This window comes from Passer montanus, unplaced genomic scaffold, assembly GCF_014805655.1.
Source record: "Passer montanus isolate IOZ18808 unplaced genomic scaffold, ASM1480565v1 scaffold252, whole genome shotgun sequence".
In the NCBI taxonomy this organism is placed as follows: Eukaryota; Metazoa; Chordata; class Aves; order Passeriformes; family Passeridae; genus Passer; species Passer montanus.
The window spans coordinates 146,802-161,073 of NW_024367173.1; the positions used below are offsets into that span (position 1 = coordinate 146,802).

At 50.8% G+C, this 14,272-nt stretch overlaps 1 protein-coding gene across 2 annotated transcripts in view; it reads left to right on the forward strand.

The window, feature by feature from the left end:
- GNAI3 (G protein subunit alpha i3) overlaps positions 1–14,272 on the forward strand; it is a 29,517-nt gene that overhangs the window by 8,340 nt on the left and 6,905 nt on the right. For both annotated transcript variants that reach the window (XM_039711907.1, XM_039711908.1), the window contains exons 2-4: positions 5,414–5,456; positions 5,555–5,696; positions 7,335–7,492. In XM_039711907.1, coding sequence (XP_039567841.1) covers positions 5,414–5,456; positions 5,555–5,696; positions 7,335–7,492 — 343 coding nt within the window. The remainder of the gene's footprint in view (positions 1–5,413; positions 5,457–5,554; positions 5,697–7,334; positions 7,493–14,272) is intronic.

The window sequence follows — 14,272 nt, forward strand, 5'->3', positions numbered from 1 at the left end:
GTTTTGGGCCTGTCTGAGGGGAGAGCTGGTTCTGTTTGGGATTTGGGAACTGCAACCACAGCCAGATGATCCAGCACTGCTTCCAGCCTGCCCCTCATATGGAGGGTCCTGTCACATTCCCAGGTCTGTAACTCTCCCTTGGAGCTCCAAGTGAACTCCTGGGGTTGTTCCTGAGCTGTTTATCAGGGGATGCTGGAACTACTGAGAAATACCCCTGGATTTGGAGCTCCCCGAGGGCTGCAGCACGTCAGGAGTGGGCTAGTGGAGTTCCTGCCAAATCCCTGCAGTTTCTGAACTGGCTGTTGCTGGAGGTCCAAGCCCCAGCCTGTGTCAGGCCCTTCAGTTTTATCTTCCTCACTTGTACTTTAATGGATTTTCCGGTGCATCCCTGCTCCCTCCCTGGCAGGATTTGTTTCAGCAGTGACCTGGTTTCTCTTCAGAAACTTGCAGATGTTCCAGGGCTTTTCCCCTTAATTATGTGTGTGGAATTCCTTTCCTGAAGTACAGTTTAATGCAGTTTTGATACAACTGCAGGGGAAAATACCACTGAAAACAGGACTTTTAGGACCTTCCGGAGCAGGAAACTGGATGCTTGTGTCTGGAAGCTTTAGGGAGCCTGACCTACCTCCTTGGAGATTTTTTAAAGCAAAAATCTGGGGTTGTGTGGCATTCCTCTCTTGGAATTCCCAGTCCAAGCTGTGTTTTGTTGCTCTTTTCCTTGTAATCTCCAGCCATGCCAAGTTGCTTGCCATCTGCTGCTCCAGGAAATCCTCTGGCTTTCTTGGGGGAAGTGGTTGGATGATAATTTCCCCTCTGTGTGTCCTTTGTTTTCCCAGGGCCAGTACTGGTATAGCTGGAAAGCTGCCCCAGTTTGCTCCTGCTCAGGAGGGAGAAGGGATCTGGCTGTGGGATCTGGCTGTAGGAACGTGTACAGGGATTGCCACCCTTGGAGATGGAATTCCAGCTCTTACATGCTGAGCATTTCCCTAAGAACTTGTGGTGTTACTGGGATGTTCTTGGGGTATTACTGGGGTGGTTTGGGATGTTATTGGGTGTAGGAGTGTGCTCCCTAATGCCAGAGTGACAAAACTGTCTTTTGTCCCCCAAAAAAGGAAAGAAGCCTAGAAGTTTCTCTCAACGATTAGGTGAAAAGCTACTTCATAAGACCTCAGGGACTTCACCAAAAACTTGAGAGCAGCTAATTGGATAAAAGCCAAGAAGTCCCACCCGAACCATCAGGTAGAAAAAAAAAGAGAACAAAAGAGCTAAGGGCTTTTGTGAGGTGTTTGTACCAGGAGCAGACCTCTGCACCTGGCTCGGGTTTTTCTGTTTGTTATTTTGCCTTTTATGAAACCTTTTTGTTTGTAACACTGCAGCAGAAGTCATCCTGCTTATTTTATGCCCCCAAAATAATAGCTGAGCTATCCTTGGGTGTATTATATTTCTTTTGAGAGCTTATGAGAACTGGCTCAAGAAAAAGAAATATAATAATTGGGGATGTCACAGGCATGGTCTGGCGTGTTGCTGGGTGAGGTGTGGGGGTTTCAGAAGCTGTGATGCCTCCTGGGAGATTACTGGGATATTACTGGGGTGGTTTGGGCAATAATTGGGGGTGTCACAGGTGTCATCTGGCGTGTTGCTGGGTGAGGTGTGGGGGTTTTCAGAAGCTGTGATGCCTCCTGACTCCATCTGCTTTCCAGAGGGAATGGTTGAATGCTTGTGGAAGGACGGGGATCCCTGTCCCTGGGGACAGGGACATTGTGGAATTCTTGCCCAGAGTGTCCATGGAGTGGGACTGTCCCTGTAGCAGATGAGCTGCTCTTTGTGTCCAGGGTGGGATGAAGAGACTCCTCACTGCTATTTTGGGAAAAGGGAAGTTAAGGCTTCTGAAGCAGATTTTCCATGGGGTTACGACATTCACGCTGAGCTCAGCCCTGGTTTCTTGTGGCAGAATGTGATCCCTGTCTGGCTGTGCTCATGGGAGCAGAGGAGAAAGGTTTGCTTCTCCTTAGGCAGGCAGAAATGTCCCACGAACACCCTGATTTCCATGGGTTTGAATCCACTCTCACATCTCATGATCTCTGAGGTCTTCCTGGCCTTCCATCCAGTCCCTGCCTAAGGTCCCAGAGTTGAAGGCTTTGCCTGAGGAATCTGTAAGAATCCCAGTGTAACTTTATCCACTCTTGACGTGAATTTCTTGTGTGGAGCATCAGTTTGCTGTAGGCTGAAGCAGTGTTTTAGTAGCATTCAAATTCCCATTTGATATTCCCCTGCTGAAGGATTCAGCCACACAGGGTATAAACACCACATGGAAGTCCCCAGAGGTGGGAACGAAGGGTGTAGGATAAAAGCTCCTGAGCTGGTCCAATATGGATCCCTTCAGGCAAACCCTTTCCACTGGGCTGGGAAAAGGGGAATAGCAGCTTCTCTGGTGTGAACATCTGCAAATGTTTAGAGAAGCATCAAAGGACAGGAGTGAGACCTAGAGATGTTGAAATCAGGTCCAGAAAGGAAGAGTAAAATGGGAATGATTAGCTGGAGTGGAGTGAGAGAACCTTCCAGGCATTGCATTCCACCCCCGCTGCCATGGCAGGGACACCTTCTACCAGGTCAGGGTGCTCCAAGCTCTGTCCAGCCTGGCCTTGGACACTTCCAGGGATGGAGCAACTGCTCTGGGCAACCTGTGCCAGGAGCTTGCCACCATCACAGGGAGTAATTCCTTCCCGATATCCCATCTCTACCCTGTCCTCTGGCAATGGGAAGCTATCCCCCCTCATCCTGTCCTTCCAGGCCCTTGTCCAAAGCTCCTCTCCAGCTCTCCTGGAGCGCCTTCAGGCACTGGAAGGGGCTCTGAGGTCTCCCCAGAGCCTTCTCCAGGCTGGACACCACCAGCTCTCCCAGCCTGGCTCCAGAATAGAGGGGCTCCAGAATCATGGAATCCAGGATTGTCTGGGTGGGAAGGGACCTTCAAGCTCATCTCACCCCCTGCCATGGGCAGAGACACCTTCCAATAAACTTGGTTGCTTCCAGGGATGAGGGGGCCACAGCTTGTCTGGGAAAGCTGTGCCAGGGTCTCACCACCCTCTAGAAATTTCTTCCCAATATCCCCTCTAATCCTCCTTTTGTCAGCAGGAAGCTGTTCCTCTGTGTCAGGCTGGACCTGGGCAGTGTTAATCCCTTTTTCCCCCAGCACTGCCCATCTCCTGGGCCATCCCAGCAGGAGCTCCAGCTTCCACCCCAGAGCTGCAGCTGGAGGGGAGATGTTTTTCAGGGAGTGTTAATGAGGTGCCTTGTCTGGGTGGCTCTTGCCTGAGAGACAGAACCTGGAACAACAGGAAAAACTTCTTTAGGAATAACAGCTCACTGCTTGGCCGTGGCTGAGGAGCCAGTCTGGGGTAGTGTGTTGGTGAGGAGACAGTTCAGAGGATGTGGGTTCCTACTTTCCCCCTCTGAAGTAAGGTGTGAGTAACCTTGGAGAGGGGAATTCCTGCTCTACCAGGCAGTGTTTGGGGTTGAGAGGGGAAGGGAAGGGGTTAAAGGAATCTGGTTGGAATTAGTGTTTATCGGCAGGGCTGGATCTGATGGGGTTGGTGACAGGTAGAACAGCTTGGCTTCGGTGGGAGATCATTTTGGGATAATCTAAGGAGGAAGCAACAGTAAATGATGCTGAGAAGGCAAAAGCAGACAGGTCATGTCAAAAGTCCCTTCTCAGTCTGGATTTGGGGCTGTTTGGGGACACCAGAGATTTGAAATCCCAGCACTTGGATCCTGAAAATGTGGAGGGTGGGCGTGGGAAATAAAAGTAAGGATTTGTTTTCCTCCCAGGGTGGAAGTGCTGAGTCCACAGAGTGTTAATGTTTTCACACCTCACCGCAAACACTGAGCTGTTCTGGGAGAGCTGGGAATGTTCACTGTGGAGAAAGGGAGGATCCAGGGAGACCTGGGATCTAAAGGGGCTTCAGGGGAGCTGGAGAGGAACTCTGGACAAAGGCCTGGAGTGACAGGACACAGGGAATGGCTTCCCACTGACAAGGGCAGGGTTACATGGGATATTGGGAAGGGATTCTCCCTGTGGGGTGGGGAGGGAGGCCCTGGCCCAGTTTGCCCAGAGCAGCTGTGGCTGCCCCATCCCTGGATGCATCCAAAGCCAGGTTGGATGGGGCTTGGAGAAAACTGGGATAGTGAAAGTGTCCCTGCCTGTAGCAGGGGGTGGAATGGAATGGGATGGGATTTAAGGACCCTCCCAACCCCAACCATCCTGGAATCCTATGGGTGAATTATTCCATCCAGGCTCACCTGAGTCGTCTGTCCAAATCCAAGCAGGTCCAACACCATTCCTTGCCTCCAGCCAGCCCAGCTCTGCAGCTCAGGGAGTCTGGAGGCCAAGGAGCCCTCAGGCAGTGGCAGAGCCAGCTGAGCTGAGCTCCTGTTGCCACACGAGGTGAAGTCCTGGAGTTCTGCTGACTTCAGGAGCACTGTGCCTGCCTTTGGCACGCTCCTGGCTGGGACAGGCATGTGGGACAGCTCTGCTAAGCTCCATAAACCAGGAGAACTGATGGCTTGCAATCCTGGTGTCCACTGCCCTGAGCTATGCAGGAGGGACTTGGTCTGGGACAAAAAAATAGGAAAACCAGGGAACTTGCGGGGTTTTGCAGTCACGAGTAACTGACCCTGCTTCAAGGAGTAATTTACCTCCCCAGGATACCTGCCCCTCCTTCAAGGGATACCTGCCCCTCCTTCAAGGGATACCTGCCCCTCCTTCAAGGGATACCTGCCCCTCCTTCAAGGGATACCTGCCCCTCCTTCAAGGGATACCTGCCCCTCCTTCAAGGGATACCTGCCCCCCCCAGGGATACCTGCTCCCCCCAGGGTTACCTGGCCCCCCCAGCCCTGCAGAGGTTTGGAAGCCAGGTATTCTTGACACTCCTTGAAGGAAGGCTGTTGGGATGCAGACGTGCCTGCAGCTCTGAGGTCTCACCCTGTGCCAGGGGACACTTCCCAGCTGGCTGTTCAAGGCCTTTCCTGGCCAGCTCAGTAACGGTGGCAGCATCTGGTGGTGCTGATGCACTTTGGTGTCTTGGCCTGGAGTGAGGGATGGGAGCTGCTCTGTTGGATAAATCCTCGTCCCAGCTCTTCAGACCTGCCTCCCAGTTGGCTGCCCTTGCTGATCTCTGGAAATTGAGAAATTCCAGGGTTTTTTTAGCAAATGAACTCATGGTGACTGTTGGCATCTGTAAATAAAATCCGGGAAGGATGTGCCAGGACAGTCCAGTGGAACTCTACTACCAGCAGCAATGCACAAGGATTATCCTACTCCAGACCCCATCTGCTTCTCTCTGGGAACTGGAAAAAGCACATCCTGCTTTTCCTTTCAGTTTCATATGGTTAACTGGATGGTTTTTGTGCTTTTCAGGTGCTGGAGAGTCTGGGAAAAGCACCATTGTGAAGCAGATGAAGTAAGTGAGTGCAGGCTGTAGCCTTTGTTTTTGTGGGATAAAAAATGTGTGGTGCCCTTCTGGTTTGGCTTGGGAATAACAAGCTGGTTTCCTTCCAGGATTATCCATGAGGATGGCTACTCAGAAGAGGAATGCAAACAGTATAAAGTGGTTGTGTACAGCAACACCATCCAATCCATCATCGCCATCATCAGAGCCATGGGGAGGCTAAAGATAGACTTTGGGGAAGTTGCCAGAGCAGTGAGTATTGCATTTATTTCCTTAGCCTGAACTTGTTAATCAATCCTGGAATTTCAGTCCAGGCCAATATGTTTTTTTTTCAAGATGAAGTAGCATAAAATCAGTCATAACTTTATTGTATTGTCAGTACAAAACAGCAATATTTTACTAAAGGTTCTTACCCAGAACCTCAGTAGTTTGAATGCTCAAAAAAAAAAAATCCCAAATCTTTCTCTAAATTATTTGAATTTTTGGGAGGTTTGAGGCTCTGTTTTTCCCCTCCCCTCTAGCTCTGCTCATTCCCTGGCCTGTTTCTTGCATTTATGGTCCAGCACTTTGAGCTGGAAGTCAGGAAGCCTTGATTGTTGTGATAGTGGGAAAGGCACAGAAGGGGAACTAGGGATTCCTGGAAATGTGCAGGAGAAAGGAATTGTGTCAGCACAGGGCTGCACTGTAACTGTTCTGCCTCGTGCTGCAGTTGATCCAGTCCCAGATAGTTTGAATTTATGGTATTTATTTTGGATTTATGATTCCAAGTCCTGGCCAAAGGGCACATCTTCACACGTGTTCACCCAGGCTGTCATTCAGCTACTGCTTCAAATCTTCCCAGAGTTCTCTTCCACCTTTCTTGGTGCTTGTTGAAGCTGAGTTGGGATCTTGGAGCTGGAACAGGGAAGATGCTGAATCCAGGTCCTTTCTCAGTGACCTGCCCATGCTGAGGTGCTTCACAAGAGCTGAATGCCACGAATTTTCACCACCCCAAAGGGCAAAAACCTTGCCATGCTTTCCCAGGAAAAGGCCAAATGTGTCAAACCATGGAGTGACCTCCAGAGATCCAGAACTGGGGTCCCTCTGCATTTGGCTGTTATATCTCAATAAGGTGGATTTGGGATCAGCACCCTGAGCTTGGCACATGCAGGGTTTGGGGCTCAGGGGAGAGGAGCTGATGTTAGGAGGAGAATGCTGGGGTGGTGGAAGGTCTCTCACAGGTCCCAGAAGGACCTGACAGGTCTGATCAGGGTAGGAATAAAAGTAGAGGGGGCCATAGGGCTGTGTGGGTTTCCCTGTCCTAATCCACTGGATAACCAGGACAAGAGCGTGATCCTGCTCTGGCTTTTGAGAGGGATTTTTCATGCTCAGATCCTGATCAGTCCATCCCATCTCCTGGTGAAATGTTTTATTAAGGAATCAGTCTCCCTCACTTCCGACAGCTCTGGCAGCAAAAAGCAAATCCTCAAAGCTTTGGTCCCATTATCTCTCAGAACTCACTTTTTTCCCCCTTTTCATGGTGCTGTGCCACGCCAACAAAGGTTTTCCAAGTAAAACCTCTAGTTCGGTTCATTGGTCTGTAGTAGCACATCAGACCAATGAACTGAACTAGAGGTTTTACACCAAATGTCTGAAACCCCATGGTTTTGGTGGGAATGCTGCCTTTGGAGCTGTGATCCCCATGGAAGCCCTGTGGCCATCCCTGATCTCACCCCCCAGCCTGGAGCTTCCTCCCAAAAATTCCCTCTCTGGCTGCAGCAGGTAAACAATCCATGGCTTGTGGGAGAAAGCTGGATGGACTGGGCTGTGATTCATTAGAGCAGTGGTCAGTTAATGCCGAGCTGGTGCTGTTGGTGGGTGGCTGTCCCAGAGCTGTGTTCTGTCGTGCAGGACGATGCCCGGCAGCTCTTTGTGCTGGCTGGCAGCGCGGAGGAGGGCATGATGACAGCAGAGCTGGCTGGAGTCATCAAACGGCTCTGGAGAGACCCTGGAGTGCAGGCCTGCTTCAGCAGATCCAGGGAATACCAGCTGAACGATTCTGCATCCTAGTAAGGAACCAACAGCAGCTCCTGGGCTCTTCCCAGCTCCCACAATGGTCCAGGAGGGGCCAGGGTGGCTGGAGTGGGGTGGGATGGGCTGGGAAGGTCCTGTCTACACTGGTCTGACTGGGTGACACTGGGGCTGGAGTGCTGTGTGTCTTCTCTCTGGGGAAAACCCCACATTCCTTGTTTTGTGCCTTGGTGAACTTAATCCTGAAGCGGTTTGGGTTGGAAGGGACCTTGGAGATCTCATCCCACCCCCTGCCATGGGCCCGGACACCTTCCACTGTCCCAGGCTGCTCTGAGCCCCATCTAATCAACCTAAACACTTCCAGGGATGGGGCAGCCACAGCTCCTGTGGGCAGCCTGTGCCAGGGCCTCCCCACCCTCACAGCAAGGGATTTCATCTAATTTTGAAAAATGTGATTTTTGACAAACTTGCTGGTTTCATGGATGAGACTTTGGCCCCTGGCTCGGGTCAGGCCCAGTGTGTCCAGCAGGCCCAGGGCAGTGATTGTCCCTCTGCTCTTGGCACTGCTGAGGCCTCACCTCCAGTCTGGGGTCAGTTTGGGTTTCTCATGACAAGAAGGACATTGAGGGGCTGGAGCGTGTCCAGAGAAGGGAACAGAGCTGGGGAAGGGAATGGAGCAGCAGGAGGGGCTGAGGGAGCTGGGAAGGGGCTCAGCCTGGAGAAAAGGAGGCTCAGGGGGACCTTGTGGCTCTGCTCAACCCCTGACAGGAGGTGAGGGCTCTGCACCCAGGGAACAGGGACAGGATAAGGGGAAACAGCCTCAAGCTGTGCCAGAGGAGGTTCAGGTTGGACATCAGGAGGAATTTCTTCATGGCCAGTCCATGGAAGGGGCTGCCAAGCAAGGTGGTGGAGTTCCCAGCCCTGGAGGTTTTTGTGGACCAACTGGACGTGGCACTCAGTGCTCTGTTCTGCTCTGGTGACAAGGTCAGGGGGAATTTTGGGATTCTGTTGAAGTGGCAGGTGCTTGGCTGTGTCACCTCCATTGTCCCTGCAAAGGGGAGCAACACTCTTAAAATTTAAACTGCCACTTTCCTGACATTCAGCAATTTCCAAAATGGGATCCCCTCACCTGGCAGGTCAATATTCTCAGTTTTCTCCTTACAGCTTTCCCTTTCCTCCTGTCCCTGCCTGGCACCTCAAAGGCAATGCTAAACTGTTCTGATTCTAAAATCTTCTTGTCCTGGTCCTAAAATCAACACAGCTGCTGAACAACTGGAAGGTTCCAAGTAGATAAACAGGCTGCTAATGGAATTTTTGATGAAATGCCTCAACTTTTTCCAAGGGCAGGTTGGTGCAGGAAGAGGAAGCTGTTCCTTTGATGAGCAAAACAGTTGTTGGTTTTTTTCCTCCTTTTTTTTTAACTCACATTTTTTGTCTCTCTGCAACAAATATTTGACACTGAAAGGTGATTTTACACCTGAAAACTCATCTCAGTTTAAGCTTGGAAAAACAAACCTTGGAAAAATGAGTTGGGAAGAGCTTTGTGGAGAAGTTTTAGCTGTACCACAGCTCACTGCCTGGAGGGTTTTTCTGTTCAGAGCATATTTGAGCTTGAAAATAAAGCAGAATCCTTCTTAATTGGCAGCATCTTGGCAGGGGTTTGGATCAAGGGAAGGGCTGACAGGAGTTTTCTTGGATTTGTGCATGTCTTTGCAGCAGGAAGGGAGAAAATTCAGGTTCCAAGGGAGAAAAGATTGATGAGGAGGGGGAAAGGAAGGAATGATTGGATGGGAAGAAGAGGAGGAAAGCTTAAGGACTTGGGCAGAGAGCAGGAATGGAGCTGAAGGAGCAGCCTTGGTGTGTGTCTGGGTGGCTTTGGAGGAGGAGAAAGATGAAGGCAGCTGAAGAAATGGAGCAGATTGGGAAGAGAGGGTGTTACCCTGCTTTTGTGGGTACCTGCTTGACCCAGCTGCCTTCCAGAGGTGGGATTTTGGAGGGTTCTTCCTGTTCTGGATGTTTGCCACACACCCATGTCCAGATCCAGGTCTGGCTGCTGTGAGGAGCTGGCACAGCCTGGGATGGGCCACCCAGGCATTTCCTGAGAAGTGCCCCAGAAAATTCAGCTTCCTGTCCCAAAACCACAGGAAGTTGCACCAAACCAATGCTCTGATGCTTCTGCAGCTCGGCAGCTCCGTGGTTGGGAAACACCAGCAGTGGGTTGATTTCTTCATGGCAAATTCACCCCATTAAAGGGCTGGTTCTGCCACAGGACTTGGAGAATTCCCAGGATTTTCCTCTCCCTCCACACATGGCTCCTGACCTGCCTTACCAGGTGTTCCCTGATTCATTTCCATGTCCATGCTTAGATCATGGAATATCCTCAACTGGAAGGGACCTACAAGGATCATCAAGTCCAGCTCCTGGCCTTGCACAGGACATCCCAAAATCCCACCCTGTGTTTGGGGGAATTGTTTTCCATGGGTGAGAGCATTGCCCAAATGCTCCTTGAGCTCTGCCAGCCGTGGGGCTGTGACCATTCCCTGGGAGCTGTTCAAGTGCCCAACCACCAAGGATGGATGTCCTGCACCCCGTTTTGTGGTGGGATGACACAGGCTTTGTCCCACTTCTCTTGGGAATTTCACTTCCCTGTTCCTTTCATTACCTCCTACAAACAGCACTGAACCTCAGTGTGAGCAGCTGTTAAATCTGTGCCCTATTTGCTGGTTTTCCAGCTGGAATCCAGCTCTGTGCTGTGATTCCAGACCAGTTCTGGCTCCACATCAGATTCTGGGGCTGGGACACGTGGAATGGAGGAAGAGAGGAGCAGACAAGTAACTGCTTGTGAAAATCAGGTAGCATCAAGAGCAAGGCTGCCGTGGCAGAGAGCCAAGCATTTCAGCAGAGAATTGTTCCAAAAACTCCCCTTCCTGCTGTTTCCTGCATCACAGGGCACTTCTCCCTTGTGCAGGCTGAGATCCTGCCTGTCAGAGCACTGCCCTGGCAGGCTGGAGATGGTATGGGAGGGGAGGAGGTGGAGGAGAAGACTAATCCAAACAATCTCTCCTGAAATCGTAGTGTTTTCTGTGCTTTCTTATTTTTTTTAATTTTTTTTTTTAACACTTGAGTAGCTCCTGGTCCAAGCTGTTGATGTGGGAATGCTCAGTGCTTTTCCCAGCACTATCTGCAGCTACCCTGGGTTTTGTGGAATGTTGCAAACATTTATTTTTTTTAATTTGCCTCTTTGCAACTTCCTATTTGTCTTTCCCTCTGACGTGAGCAATGAATCTGTGGCTCCCAGCTCCTGCCTCCAGCCAGGGCTCTGAAGAAGCATTGAGACCTCTGTGCATACTTGGGAAAGGAACTTAAATCCAATCTAATTCCATGGGCAGGGACACCTTCTACACCTTCCCAGGCTGCTCCCAGCCCTGCCCAGCCTGGCCTTGGATGCTCCCAGGGATCCAGGGGCAGCCACAGCTGCTCTGGGCACCCTGTGCCAGGGCCTCAGCACCCTGACAGGGAAGAATTCCTTCCCAATATCCCATCTATCCCTGCCCTCTGGCAGTGGGAAGCCATTCTCTCTGTCGTGTCCCTCCATGCTCTTGTCCCAAGTCCCTCTCCAGCTCTCCTGCAGCTCCTTTAGCAGGGGCTCTAAGGTCTCCCCAGAGCCTTCTCTTCTCCAGGCTGAGCATTCCCAGCTCTCTCAGCCTGGCTCCAGGATCATGGAATCCCAGATTGAAAGGACCTTAAAGCTCATCCCATTCCACCCCCTGCCATGGCAGGGACACCTTCCACTGTCCCAGGGTGCTCCAAGCCCTGTCCATCCTGGCTTTGGACACTGCCAGGGATGGGGCAGCCTCAGCTGCTCTGGGCATTCCATTCCAGGGCTGCACCACACTCACAGATAGGAATTCCTTCCCAATATCCCCTCTAAACCCCTGTTTGGGGTGCAGCAGGGTGAATGTGAAGGATATTTCCATTTCACACCTCTCCAGATTTTCAGGATACTTGGAAATGTCACCGAGCACATAATGCTTTAAAGTGTTTTCATTCCTTGTTTTCATACTTTTCCTGGATTTCAGGCAGATCCCAGCCTGTGGAAGCTGTAGGTAATTATCTGCAGTCTCATGGGCAATTAGCACAGTCCTGATCAACCTTCCTCTAGTCCTGCACGTCTCCTCGTGTTCCCAAATGCCAGTTCTGCCCTAAATTCCCTCACATGGTGCTGGATAAAACCTAGATTATTTCTAAGTGAGGTTTTTCCTTTTTCTCCCCTCCTCTTTTTTCCCCTCCCTCTTTTTTTCCCTTCCCTCCTCTTGCACCACTTTTTTCCCCTCCCCTCTTTTTCCCATCCTCCTCTTCCTCCCTCCCCCCTTAAGGATTTCAGAGCCATTTGTGGCTTTGAAATGCTCCTTCTCAGCACCAAAAGGAGTGAATTGTAAGGAAATCACCATGCAAGGTTGCTGTGAGCAGGATGAGGAGGGGAGCTCTGTTGTCTCTCCTGTTCATTTCCCAGCATCCCCGTCCTGCCCTCTGTGCTTCCTGGAGCTGCCTGGCTGTGGGATGAGACAGGACTGGCATGTTTGCTGCTCAGGAATTCCCAGTACAGTGTGATCAGGGTGCTGGGGGTGTACAGCCTGGAGAAGAGAAGGCTCCAGGGAGACCTTAGAGCCCCTTCAAGTTCCTAGAGCTGGAAAGGGGCTTTGGACAAGGGCTTGGAGGGACAGGACAAGGGGAATGGCTTCCCACTGCCAGAGGGCAGGGTTGGATGGGATACTGGGCAGGAATTGTTTCCTGTGAGGGTGGGCAGGCCCTGGCACAGGGTGCCCAGAGCAGCTGTGGCTGCCCCTGGATCCCTGGGAACATCCAAGGCCAGGCTGGACAGGGCTGGGAGCAGCCTGGGGCAGTGGAAGGGCTGGGATGGGATGAGCTTTAAGGTCTCTTCCTGTCAGATTAAGCCCTTTTCTGACCCAGAGATGGGATAACTGAGAGGTGTTTCAAAAACTTCTATTCCATTTTCAGTCTCATGAGAGGGGTGAGACAATAGAGATGTTATAATTAACACCATTACCATCAGAAACCAACTATTTCCTAATTACAATGCACTGTAAGCATTGCTTGGCTTATCAGCTTTAGCCACACCATACTGTAAGTACCTTAAAACCAATAATTTAAAATTTCCCCTTTGAAGTTCTACTTCAATGTATCTTTTCTAGTTTTATTTCTCTAAAATATCTAATCTTATTTACAAAACCATCCTTTGAAACTTATTTCTAGTTCCATTTCTCTCTCAACAATGTTTATCTTGTTCCATGGCATTTCTAAGTTAACATTTCTTATCTCAAAAATTACTTACAGATACATACTGTGTGAGCCTTCTGTCGGGCTTTAAGAATTTTCTATAAATCCATTTCCCACATCTTCCCACCCAACCCATGCTGGAATTTTGGGATTCAGTGATCTGTGCACACGCTGGCCTTGTGCCAGCCTGGCACAGGATGTCCCAGGGGTGCTTGGGGAGTCAGCAGGACAAACGAGTGACACTGTAGGTTTGATCAGCACTTTTTTTGTACTTAGGGCCTCATTTCAAGCATGAAAAAAGAAGGAAAACAAAGCCAAATTGGCTTTTTGGAAGCTTGTGGTGTTGAAGGATGAGGAGTAGCTGGCTCTGTAAACACAGGGATCCCAGGTGGGGAAGGAGGGATGCAGCCTCAGCCTGATGGAGGTGGAGGAGGTGGGAAGGGACTGGAAGTGCACGGGATGAGGGGAGGCACAGCAAGGTCAGTGTTTGCCCTCAGGGCTGCTTGTGAGGGGTGTCTCTGGCTGGGGCCAGGAGCCACTGGGGGCAAAGAGATTCAGACTGTGCTTTTCCAGCTTTTTGGGGTATCCTTTTCAAGTTCCATTTAATCTGAAATACAAGTGGCGCTAGCTGGGCTCCACAGCCTGGATTTTTGGGAGGGCACAGCTGCTTCCTCTGCCCACACTTGGCAGGACCTCCAGGCTTTCCCAGAAATCCCCTTTGCTGGGTTTTCCAGCTGCTTATATTTCCATGGGATTTGCCCTTTAGGTCTCCCTGGAATTAGTCTGGCACAGTTTATTGTTTGAGGCAGCACACTGAATCTGATATGCCTTATTCCCTGATTGAGTTTGTTTGCCAGCTCCATTCCCCCGCCCTGGCTGCTCCCAAAGCCTCAATTAGGAACTGTACCACTTTCAGTGCCCATTGTTCCAATGGCTCTTGGGAGCAGGTGCTTTGCAGCTTCAGCTTGGGCTTGGCAGTGCTGGGGTCAGAGTGGGACTCCATCTTAAGGGACTTTTCAGCCCAAACAGTTCCATGATTTAATATATCAGTGGTGTGACCTGTATCAAAGCCAGGCTTTGAGGAGCTGCTGGGTCAGTTCTTATCATTCCCACTGGCTTTTGATACACTGTGTCTCAGCTAAACTTACACTGGTAAGAGGGAGAGGAGAAAAAAATCTGGGCATGTTACTGCCTCAGCAGAAGTATTACTTGGTAGAAGCTGAGGAAGGTAAATACCTTCCAAATCATGTTGTAGTAAACTGAAACTAAAGCCAGGCCCAGCCCTGGTCACATAGCAGCTCACAAACCTGCCGTCCTTCTGGACTTGAGAGAGGGATGAGAGGACTGGCTCCTCCTGCACTAAATCCACTCTCAGATCCCAGCTCTGTGGGAAAAGCCCCGTGGCACTGGGCAGGTCCTGGCAAATCACTGGGCTCTGGGGTTTGGAAACAGGGCAGGGCTCTGCAAGTCCTGGCCAGGGCAGTGCTGGAGCTGTTGGAGGAGGGTTGTGTTGCTGGGGT